This window comes from Amphiprion ocellaris, chromosome 11 (assembly GCF_022539595.1).
Source record: "Amphiprion ocellaris isolate individual 3 ecotype Okinawa chromosome 11, ASM2253959v1, whole genome shotgun sequence".
NCBI lineage: Eukaryota > Metazoa > Chordata > Actinopteri > Pomacentridae > Amphiprion > Amphiprion ocellaris.
In genome coordinates this window covers 16,761,237-16,774,036 of record NC_072776.1, presented here as the reverse complement: position 1 = coordinate 16,774,036, position 12,800 = coordinate 16,761,237, and the positions used below count along the sequence as shown (strand labels likewise).

At 38.9% G+C, this 12,800-nt stretch overlaps 1 protein-coding gene across 4 annotated transcripts in view; it reads right to left on the bottom strand.

Moving 5' to 3' along the window:
* Positions 1–8,170: 8,170 nt before the first annotated feature.
* myo1b (myosin IB) overlaps positions 8,171–12,800 on the bottom strand; it is a 63,059-nt gene continuing 58,429 nt past the window's right edge. For all 4 annotated transcript variants that reach the window (XM_023280050.3, XM_023280051.3, XM_023280052.3 and 1 more), the window contains 5 exons: positions 12,002–12,108; positions 11,758–11,890; positions 11,185–11,337; positions 10,470–10,600; positions 8,171–10,392 (listed from right to left, as the gene is read on the bottom strand). In XM_023280050.3, coding sequence (XP_023135818.2) covers positions 10,260–10,392; positions 10,470–10,600; positions 11,185–11,337; positions 11,758–11,890; positions 12,002–12,108 — 657 coding nt within the window. In that variant the 3' untranslated portion in view covers positions 8,171–10,259. The remainder of the gene's footprint in view (positions 10,393–10,469; positions 10,601–11,184; positions 11,338–11,757; positions 11,891–12,001; positions 12,109–12,800) is intronic.

Here is a 12,800-nt window from a genome sequence, read left to right as displayed (position 1 = left end):
TACAAACAGGGAAACACTATCTGCTGTGTATGTTTTCACTGTGGGCTACGAAGCATGCCCTTCTTTGCATCAAAGAAACAGACATGACAATAAACTTCTGTGTTAGCACTTCACAGATGTGTGTCCATTGTGCTTCTATACAACATGTACAAGTGTTTGCAGTGTCTCGGTGTTCTTGTTTAAAAAAAAGGAAGGTTGTGTTGGAGAGCCTGTCCAGGGGTTAACAGGGGAATTAGCTTTGCTTTAATTGGTCATTTCAACCCCAGGCTGGACTGACAGGCTTAGAGGAGGGGCTGTCACTGCTTGATGTATGTTGTGCCACACTGAAGATGACATTTCATTTCCCTAATTCATCCCCTGCCCTACACTTCACTCCTTGACTCGGCATTGTTTTGCTCAACCTTCTGCTCAGTCCTTCTCCGGTGTAACTACCCTGCTTTTGCATCTTTCTTCGACTGCCACCCTTGCAGATGTTGCGTGTCTAATGGCAGTCAGAGGAATTTAATTAGTTACAGTAATATGCAATGAAAAACAGGTGTTGGACCGATTAGCATCATTAGAGGCCTTATGAAGTACTTGATGAAGAATCATTATCCTCATCGTTTCACTGTAAACAGCCTCTGAGCCAATCACCAAAGGCTTTTTCATAATATCTAACATTTACGGTCTTAGTTAGGGTAAAGACAACAATGAGCCATGACTTTGTGACATTTCCATGATAATCTGGCCCTACTGAGTAAAAAAAAATAAATCATACAGTTCACCTTTTTTTTTATAGGCTAGCTCCTTCCATAACCAGATATAATAATTGTTGATTATTGAAGCTGATGCTAAGAGAAATAACTGGTGACATTACAATTTCCTGAATCCACAGGTCTGGGACATCCAAAAAAACTGACGCAAAGAGGCAGATGTACTCACACACAAGCATCTTTCAAGTCCAGAGCTGCCTATCCTCCTGCGTAATGTCTGTAAATGAGCACCTAATGATGTGTGTGCAGCTATTTGCTTATCCATATCAGCTCCACACCTGCTGGTGTTCACATGTAGCTTCCATGTAGGTCACTCAGATACACAGATACACAGACATGGTGACTTTGAGCGCAGGGGCAGCGACGATTTATCACATTATTTACTCAAGCAAAGCAATGCAGGTGTCCCTACGACAGAGTTAATTTACAAGACAGACAAACAGGAGCGCACAATGAGCAAGCACTTCGTTACCAAAAGATTCTCAGAAATTAAATGCATTACTACTGTCATATTTTTGAACAAGCTTTGGTAGTAGAACAATTAATGGTCGTTGGTCAGCCAAGCAGTGAAATATCTCCACATTGCACTAGTGCTATGCAGAGATATTTAAGCGCTTGGCTACTACTGACTAGTGGATGAATTGCCATTATCAGAGAGATGGAAGAAGTACTCTGAACCTGTGCTTAATTAAAAGCACAAAAGCACTACTACCACAATGCAAAAATATTCTATATTGCAAGTTATGCATTTCGATTTTTACTTAAGTAAAAGTAAAATAAAATGTGTAAGCATCCAAATGTACTTAAAGTACCAACATTAAAAGTACTCATTATGCAGAATGGCATGTTCTAGAATAATATTTGTATTGGGTTATAATGATTGATGCATATATGTGTTAGTGAGCAAATTAATGTTCAGTAATGTAATTTAACTGCTTTTTGTAGCTTATCCGCTGGTAGCTTGTGATTTTCCACCACTAGGAATCTATAAATTTCTACCTTTATTTGTGATATTAAGTCAAACTTTATTTGTAGTAATCTTGGTAATGCAGCTAATTTTTTATTTTTGAGCCAGTAACAGGTCAACGTTTCCACGTTGCCAATAAAACATTGCATCACTACCTCTAGGATGGATACAACTTTTTATACAGGCCTTCATGGTTCCCAGATGTTTTTCCCTCACTTGGAAAAATGCTCAAAGTTCTCCTTCAGGGGTTCATGATGAAAAAAACAGATTTTGTTGATCAGAACACTCCTGTGTAAAAATCTATACTTTTATTGGCCCTCAAGACTAACTAAAACATCCTAATTGATCCTTGAACTCACATGGCACCATCATCGGGGCAAACTTTCACTTTCTGACTGAAATAGCTCCATAACTGTTGGCATTCCTTGTAATGAATGGTCATTTTATACAGTATGTTGGTCTTGTTATTGTTTGTTTGTAGCAATTTTGCAAAGACTCTTTGTTTATTAATTCATTAAATTTTGTATTTGCTATTATATGCCAGTTAAGGTACGGCTTTCCTGCCAGGTAAAGCATGTAAATAACGTAATATGCGTTAAGGTCCAAGGAAATTGTGGAAATCTTTAATTTTGCAGATCATGTACATGATATATTTGTGCATTAGTGATTAAGTTTGCGATCACATTCAATGTACATGCATTTTTAGATTGAGTAAATGTCGGTTCAGGAGCTAAATAAAGTGATTACTTCTTGCTTCACCCATGTTCAGCTATCCACAGATGGTGCAGCAGAAGCCTGTTTCCCCTCAATCCTTAACTCCCCTCCTCCAACCCATTCTTGTCTATTGACGTGATAATGGCTACAAATTGATGAAGCCATTGAGTGTGCTGGTGACACAGGGGGTGAGTGAGGACACAAACTCTCCACCACCCAGTAACACTCATTAATCAGGTCTCTTCCAGCCTCCGTCCCTCCCTCTAGACTGCCTGACACACTGCCAGGGGCAGTAATATGATACTTGTGTCTGTCCCCGTCTGCCACTGTCCCTCCCTGTCTGCTTTAACTTTTACCTCATTTTCTATATTCTTGTTCACTGTGTCTGATCCTCGGGCCAACATCAGTCACCGCAGTGCAGGTTCTTCATAAAGGGAAATTACTTGAAAAATTATGTGGTAAGAATCAGAGAGCAACACTAAAGGAATGACCTCCATAACTAGACATTAGACTTATTACATAAAAGGTAAAGAAATGAACTCGCTTCAAGTGACAGATAGTCTGTTTCCACTGTTGATGGCTGCCTTTATTTAAATCACAGCATAGATTTATGCTGAAGTAAATCAGCAGGCTGGCGGTCACTGTGTTGACATCTACATCCTAAACTCGCTCACTCAATAATGAAATCAGGCTTGACGCTGCGACTGCTCAATACGGTCAATATGGTTAACTGACTGCCAGCACACATGGGGCAATGTTTCGCTGCTGACTTGAAAACAACAACACAAATCAGGTTACGTTTTTTATTAATAGAAACATGCATACATACATAGTGATGGGTGTCAATTAGAAAATCACTGGCCGTTTCAAAACTTCACACTTCACTGTCATGCTATTGAGCTGATGTTTGCACAGTGTCACTGAAATTTCTGAGAAATTAGCATCATGCTGTTTACAAGTGCGCTAAGCATGCTGTGAATGATTTGACTAGAGAGCTCGGTTAGAAAAATGCCTCATCGCTATAGAAATAATTCCAAGAGACAGACAATATGCTAATTAAATTACAACAGTAAAGGCACAATATGGAGATATCTCATGGTGAAATATTGCAGAAAGGGAGTTACTTATGAAGATTTCATTTTTATAATATGCAAACGAAAATTAATGGTGCAAAAAAAAAGCAGAAAGGTTGGACGAAGGAGAAATGGAGGAGGGGCGCTGCATGTTGAATTTAGAGATTCATTAGTTCACACTGAACTTTGATCTTATTGACTCTTGGTAGCTGTAAATTCAGGACTTGGAAAAGCCTGTGGTAATCGTCTAGGGGCATAATACCGGTAGCTTCTTAGGTTTGAAGTTATTTGGTTTGTTTGGGTCTACTTGGTGACTCTGCAGAGCAAACTGTAGTTGCTCTTTGTAGCTGTGTGTTTGCACTGTTGAACTGGAGAAGAAGCAACCACATCAGGGGAGCAGCTGATTTTCTTCGAGGAGTCGTCCATCGGTTTGGGCAGAAAAGCAGGTCAAACAGCACAACATGAAAAAGTCTTCTGAGGGTGTGAAATGTTCATTTATTGCTATATAACTGAGAGAGCTGTTGATTTAAATGCAATATCATATCAGTATCAAATACATGTGGATAAAATAATGATAGTAATGATTACTTCATCTTTTTAGACCAGGAACTGTTTGTTAAATGTGATTTAAATAGTTCAGGCTAACATGAAGTTATCGGACTAAAATAATCTTTTTTTCTCATGCAGCTAATTAGGTTCTTTGAGAGCAGTTTGAAGACTGGTGTGTTAATGCGGCATAAAATAAAGGCAAGAGTAGAGTGTGAAGCTGTAACAATGATCATCACCCGTATGATTGGTTGGGTGCTCATCATGTGATCGCAGTGACATGAGGCAGGTGTTTCGGAAAACCTTGGATCTGCTGAAGCGACAGACTCATAGACACAAGTGTCCTTTTATGCCTCACTGCATTTTCATGGGGTGTCATTTATTTTACATTGTGCTCCACAATGTTTTCATTGTTTCCACTCTATGATTAGTCTGTGAGTGAAGTCGGGTGCATAATTGGTGAAGATCTCTGCAGATTTTTAATTGATATTCACAAGCCTGCTGTTAATGTGAAACCTTGTTAAGCTCACTTTACCGTTTAGTAAGTTTAAATGCATGAACAGTAAGTTCTGCACTTAATAAGTTTTATGGTTGAAATGCCAGATCCCGTTTTAGTATAAAACTAAATGCTACACATTCTGGCTTTATTAATCTTTGAACAGCCTTTTATTTTTTCTACAAATGACAAATTTCATTTTGTTTGATGTATTTCATTCTGTGTAACTACAGTATGTGATGATTTCTTAGTAAACTGTATGCTTTATCTGTCTGTCCAGTGTATTGACACACTGTTATGATTAATCAAAGAAGACAAGCCATTTGTAAATGAAATCAATTCACATATGGGAATACATTCACTGCAAAACGTGCTGGTTGTGATTCAGATGTTAATAAACCTGCACTCTTGCAGATTTGGGCTCACGATCTAATTTTCCTGACAGGAATTCCAGATGAATTTTAAAGCAGCATGGAAGAACCAAGACTTCCAGGCTCAGGCTTAAGCTGGTGATCCTTAAGGGAAGATAATGTTGGCTTCAGAAGTTGGATTTGACTGCCCCCTAGTGTCTGCACTATACAGCTACACAGCTACATTCCTAAATACCGATGGAAAATGAAAATCCTAACTATGGCCTGTTCGAATTTTTGAACAAAAAGTCTGAAGAATCCACAACATCTGAGCCTGAACATTTGATTAAAAATAAATAAACAAAAAAAAAATTAAAAAATTAAAAAAATCAGCAGCTGGGTGTCAACAAACAACATAAAATTAAAAAAAAAATTTAAATGCTAAAAATACAGCAATTTTACTCATTAGTTATGTAAATTCACAGTCACAGTTGTAACATTTGTAATTTAACTATTGTATACATGCTTTTTAAAAAAAATCATCTATTTTAAAAAAGTAGAAATAATCTGTTTCAAAAAACAGCCAAACAATCGATAAAATTACTTCTTTTTTTCAATCTAACATAATGAAGCACTGCATATGACCATTTTCAAAAATGTGTGCCAGACTTTACAAGTTCTGATTATTGTGAAAATACATTTTGCTAAATAATATAAGAAGAGAACAAGCTGTGCATTAATCAATGATTACTGATGTTAGGAAGAACAGGACCACATACCCTCCAGTCACCATTTATGAGTCAATCTGCAGACATCGACTCAGAAAAAGAGCACAAGCCATCACCAGCATCAACATTCCTCCAGGCTTCCATTTGTCTTGACTGCTATCATCAGGTGAACTCTATCTCAGCATCAAGGCGCAAACCACTTTTTAGACAACTTTTGTCCTCAGGCAATCACAGTCAGGAGTGAGTAGCCACTGTGTGATGGAAAAACAGGAGCGATTTCACCTGTGTCTAACCAATAATCATTTTCTCCACCAATTACTAGACAAGGATGATTTCCTTGAGAGCCAAATCGGATGCATCGAACAAGTGAAACAAGTCTGCAAACACTGCCAACACAATGAGGAGGTGTTAGTATATCAGACACTGCAGTACACTTTTGCATACTTTCAATCATGCGTCAGTGTTTTATGCTGTGTTTTTATCTTTGCACAAACTATGCAGTGTTGTAGACAGAATGATTATGGGGCTCCAGAGAGATGTTGGTGCAACAACCTGATCGAGAGGGAGTGGTCATTTTCTTGCAAAGTAAATTTCATACTCACAGTACACTTAAATTTTTTATTCATTGCCTTTATTGCCAGCAGCACTGAAGTCCACCGCAGCAGATGTGAAATACCCACAAAGTTTCCAGAGTCAGCTGACTTCCTCTTCTGTTTGGTCAGTGCACAGTATATAAAGGGTAACTGTGTGGAAACTGAAGTGTTCGTATTTATTTACTTATTTTAAATATGAGCATGAACAAAATGCATTATTCAGTAATTTTTTTAAATATGCAAAGATTTGGTGAGCAATTAAAGGTGAAACAATATTGTAAACCAACTTACTAATTAGTCCTAAATTATGCTTTTGCTTGTAAAATACAGTGAGTCACACAATACAAAACAGAATATTAGTTGAACATTTTAAAATTTGCTTTACAACATATTACTGATCTTCAGAAATTGCTCTATGTGACTGACAAATAGCAAAGCAAATAAGCAGTAATACACAAATAACTCTAAAATCTAGTCATACAAATAGAATTTTATCAATTTTCAAGAAGGAATACTTCATAAAAGGTTGTAAATAATGTTTTCCAGTGTAATAATGTATTTATTGTGGCTTTATACGAGGTTGCATAGTGGCTTGGTGGTTAGCACCGTCGCCTTGCAGCTAGAAGATCACTGGTTTGCGCCCCTCCTGGGTTTCTTTCTGTATGGAGTTTGCATGTTCTTCCTGTGCATGTGTGGGTTTTCTCTGGGTACTGTGCTTTCTCCCACAATCCAAAAACATGCTGAGGTCAGTTGGTGATTCTGAATTGTCCACAGGTGTGAATATGAGTGTGAGAATATGATTCTTTGTCTCTATATGTAGCACTGTGATAGACAGGTGAGGTTGCCAGGGTGTCCCCTGCCTTCACTCTAAGTCAGCTGGGATAGACTCCAGCCCCCCTGCAACCCTAATGAGGAGTAAGCGGTGTATAGATAATGGATGGATGGATGACTTTACACAGCAGATTAGTTAAAAAAAAAAAAAGCTTTTTTTTGGCAATGCCATCTTTTATCCAGAGGATGTCGCCAGAGACTACCCAATCCCTCCAGTAGCATCACCTACTGTATAGATTTTCTCCCACTCAGTGAACCGAGTGTTTTTACCTTCCAGCATGTTAATATTAATGTCTTTTATAAATAGACAGTTTTAAGTAGCAGTTGCAACTTCCATAAATCAAAAACAGATTTAATGTTGGTTAAAGGTGGTACAAGATATCGGAAAATTAAATTACAGTAGTTCCTATTTGTCTGAGGATCCTCTGTTAGAACAAGTGCTTCTTCAGAACCCACTCAGTATGTGTCAGTCTTGGCTGTGCTGGTTTGATGCGTCACATTTTGGAAAGCTATAGGCTTTTCCAGGAGATGAGACTGCACATTGTCCAATTCCTCTGCAATCCCGCCGAGACTTGAATCTCCACTGGGAGGCTGCGACTCCGCCTTCCTTTCCCAGCCTGCAGAGTGGTGGGAACCGGGTACTGGGCAGCCCAAAATGGTATGCTATTTTTACCACTCTGTGTTCAATCTGAGGGCTGCTCCCTAGAGACCTGTTGCCGGCAGCTCTCCCAAAGCCGCGGAATTTAACCCTAGGACAGCTCTCCCCAGATGTGATGGAAAACATCTGGCCAGCTGCTTGACTACAAGGCTTGGCTGTCCAGACCCCAGTGCTGCTAACCCCATAAGACTCCCAGTCCGAGCCAAACCTCAGTTGATATTACTGATAAACAGGGACCAAGGCCCTTTAATGGAATGTGAGATTTAATTGTGTGATGTACTGATGACTGATTGTAACTGTAGCCTGCACTTCATGGGTTACAATGAAGAGAATATACTGTGCATCTTTCATTTTTGATTTAGAGTCGGTATTATTCACATGAAGGTGTGGATGATTGGCAGAAATTGTAAGAAAATGGAACACTGGTGTACAGAATGAAACTGCACAGATTAACACAGCAGCTCAGATGGCATTTATTTATTACTGATTTTTATTTAATTTAAAAAAAAGATTACTTGTAAATGATACATTGAGTTCTACTGAAACATTTCCATGTTCTGTCTCTTAGCACAGGTTAACATTAGGCACACAAGAATGCAGACATCGTTTTGCAGTTCTAGCCACTGTTCAAATACAAAACGGAGAGAGAGTGGGGAGGAAGGCGATACCCTAGCAAAAAGCTGCACTGAAAGCGTGCAGCCGAGGAAGAAAATTACATCAAAACCAGCATTCAGCTCAATCGTTCCCAAGCCAGGGACAACTGATTTCTCCCTGTGTCGCGTGTGACATTAAAAAATATACAAAAACCACCTTACAAACCAAGACACCCCAGATTGCAAAACATGACTAGACCGAATTTGGCTGATATTCTCTCACAGAGTCACCAGAAGTACAAAACCCTCTACCAGTACATCCAAATACATCTTATTACAGTCAACATGCCTGAAAATACAGCACTCTCTCTTCTTTGACACTCAAATTTGGCTTGCATGTAAATATGTGAATACCAAGTTGTTTTTTTTTTTTTTTTGTCTTTTTTGTTTTTTACACAAGTGTACTACAAAAGCAGTAACTGGTCAATTTCTTCAGACACATCAAAAATCTATGGTCATGTGCACTTAAATATTTGGTCTTTCCCCTTGAAAAATACACATTGGGTCAGAGTGGGTCAAGCACTACATTAGCTCGAGCTGCAGTGGCAGAAACAGCTATTTCACAAACACAGCAATTAAAATTAGGATACTAAACAACCCTTTGTCCATATCAGGGCTACAGCCTATCGAGCCTATGTACAGCTTATCGTACAGCAAGGGGCACTGCTATTGGTTCTCACTACCTTTTTGCCGGAAAGAGAATAATAGAGACAAAACATTTTACGTATTGCACAAAACATATCACTTTAAAGGGTTTCACTTTGTGCCAGAGAAAGCTTTGAATCTGGTGAAGACTATGAAACTGATGTGGGTACATTAGTGTCCAATCCCACATAGTGATAAGAGGTCTTCTTCAATTCATGCATGGCAATCTATGATATGAATTCAGTTTACACTAACTCCTTGCAGATGGAATAAAGCTTCGAAAAGATTACAAATTGTGCTGTGTAGAGGAAATGGCAATTGATCACGTGCAACGCAATCAAAACATACAAGAAATTACAGCCGCAGGTAATAGGTTCCCTATTCAATGAGTATATTTGGCATTGATATTATCAATAACTGTAAATGAAAGGGATCAGTCACCTGTATGGTTCTGTATGTGGTTTATATTCGTACACTGACACGCGACAAGTCACGGGATCTATTCAATGGCACATAGGAATGGATACAAATGTGGTTTTAAAATAATCTAGCAAATTATATTTGACTTCTCAACTGCCCGCTGTGCTTTCTGTCAGAGAGAAAAATATATATAGAATATAATACAACATACAATCAAATTCATTTTTAAGTCATCCTCTTTTTGTTACACAGAGGCCAAAGCAAGTGCAGAATTCAAGTCCGTCAGAGAACAGAATCTGACAGGCCAAGCCCATGAAGTCCCCAGTTCATCTCCGATTTTAAGTCATCGAGCTGCTTAAAAGCAGATGAGCGCAGACCAGATGAGACTGAAGCCCGTCACAAGGTTCTTGTAATGACGTTTTCTCTGAACACTAAAATTTACCACACAGGCAGAACAATCATTCTCAACATCACCACTTGTGCACCAACAAGATTTTAAACCATCTTCAACTCTTTTACTTCAGGCTTACAAAACACCAGTAAAATATTTCACCAAATTTCTGTGGCATGCAACCCGGATCAGGGCTTTCTTTGCCAAAAAAAAGTGGCACGTGGTCACATCTATAGTGGTGCCATAGTAAATCTGACAAGGAGAGGCTGGAGGAAAATTACACAACAAGCCGAATAACTGCACATTTTTGGGCTCAGAGTGAGCACTGGTGTGATAGTTCTCGAGTTCAGAGTTTTGGAGTGGGTGGTGGTGGTTTTGTTGTGTGTAGTCACCCCCAGACTAAGCATTCATAAACAGCAGTGGCAGCAGAGAGGAGGCTGCACTACGCTGTCGTGGGTACAGACACCTCCAGCAGGCGGTTGTTCTTGCGCTTGCAGGACACGCCGCTGCCGTTCTTCGGGCCCCCTTGGATGAATTTCACGCACACTTTGTCCTGCTTAAACTGCACCAGAAACCTACAGCACAGAAAACATGAACCACATTACAAAACATCATCCGGGTGGAGGACATCACTAACTGTGCATTTTCTTACTCGTCTGAGATGTCGATGTTGAGCTGCTCCCTGTCCGCAGCCGTGACGCCGATGCGGTGAAGTTTAGTGATGATTTCTATCAGGTGCTCACTGCTAAGTAAGAAGTCTCCTTTGACAGCTGAAGCTGAACCCTAAAGCAAAAAGAATGATGCATTTATGTATGCACTGACCTTCAAATAAACGTTGGTGTCTAAGCAGTCTTTACAGCATTGATTCAGTAGTTTGGGACTTTACACTGTCGTACAAAAGTTTGGGGTCACCCAGGCAATTTCATGTTTTCCATGAAAACTCACACTTTTATTCATGTGCTAACATAATTGCACAAGGGTTTTCTAATCATCAATTAGTCTTTCAACACCATTAGCTAACACAATGTAGCATTAGAACACAGGAGTGATGGTTGCTGGAAATGTTCCTCTGTAGCCCTATGGAGATATTCCATTAAAAATCAGCCGTTTCCAGCTAGAATAGTCATTTACCACATTAACAATGTCTAGACTGTATTTCTAATAAATTTAATGTTATCTTCATTGTAATAAAACTACTTCTCTTTCAAAAATGAGGACATTTCTGAGTGACCCCAAACTTTTGAATGGTAGTTTGTTTTTCGAAGCTAAATGACAAAATCAATAACACTTTGATGCTTGTAATAAATTTAGATTAAACAAACCAGACAAGAACTAAATAATAATTCCACAAAAAATTATCCTCTCACCTCTTTGAGTTTTAGAGCAAAGAAGCCATCACTCTGTGTGCTCACTGACACGCTAGCGACGTCCGGCAGAGGGACGCTGGCCTTCACCTGGCCTGTTTTCTGGTCAGCCAGGACGACACTCTTCTTAGTCAGCAGGAAGATTCGGGCTGTACCCTGCAAACACGAGCAGAGATTGTTCATGTTATACTCTTTCTAACAATGTGGAACATGTCAATGCTGTACATCAAAAGAAAATGCACAGACCAAAGAGGATTTTTAGATGCATTTTTAAATGTCTCCGCGCTTGTAACCGGAGCAGGGTTAGAATGTAAAACATAATGCACCTGTCCAGAAAAGTCTGCTATCTGCTCGAACAAAAATACCGCCGGTTGTTAAGATGTCAGAAAACAGCAGATAGCTGTGCAGCGAGGTGAATTATATATCAAAACCGCTTAATACCTGTTGTGCTCCATCACGTCTGTGTGGAAGAGTGCAGTCAATCTCCACGCAAGATCACAGCCTATATTTTGGACTTTTCAGTCACAAACTAAATGGATGGTAAATATAGTTTAGTGTGTGTGTGCTCTTTCTCACCTTTCCATTAGCTCTGTTGATCTTATTGACCACATCAGCCAGCAGAACCTTCTCATCCACAGCGCTGTTGAGTTTCTGGTATTTGGGGTTTTTGCTGATCTCCAGGTAGTCTCCTTTGAATGGCTGACTCACACTAAGACAGAAGAAGGAGTTAAAGACAATTACAGCACATGGGACACAAGATGTTCAATAGTTTTAACTTGTCATGGAGGTAGAGATTGTCTAACCAGTGAAATTGCAATACCTGCTTGGGTAAAGAGCCTTTTTATCCTTGAAGATCTCACTTGCCTCCAGTTTCTCCTCATACACTGCCTTCCTCTCTTCTGTGAATTGGCCTCTGTATTTCTTGCACTAAACAAACACAAGACAAGTTGAAATAAGGCACTATTGTCAAGAAATACTAAATATTTGGTATCATCTACCCCACAGTTTTTATTGTAATTTGTGATGCGATGCTTATCCCATTCTCTGAATATAACATGAAAAATTAACAGGAACTGGCAAAACGTGCACAGTATTCACATATACACTATGACAGCTTATTCCAGCTCAAATCATCATCATTTTTTGTTACATTTGGAGAACCATTTTGAAATTTCAGAACATTATTCTACTTGGATTAGGCTGTCTACCAATACTTTTGTTTATCTGGTACAACTTATTATACCTACTTAAGGTTAAACATAAGTAACTTTTTGATTTTATTTTTGTGACCAACTAACTTATTTTGAAAAATATTTAATATGGCTTGTGTTATTGTGACATGTAACTATGTATACTTGATAAAATATCACTAGTTGACGCCTGCATTATAATTGTTTTTAGTTATGTTGCTCTCAAAGAAGGGACTTTTTATGATCGCTTCAATTCCTTTTCATATTCCAACTCACCCATAATCAAAGACTCCTCAGTCTACCTGTTCAATATTGCAAATTCATCAGTGACATGATGAGAAAGAACAGTGAACATTCCAGGCTTTTATCTTTAATAGTTCCTGAGATATTGTTGTTCAAACATAGCCTCTAATTTCAAGGTGAGAAAAT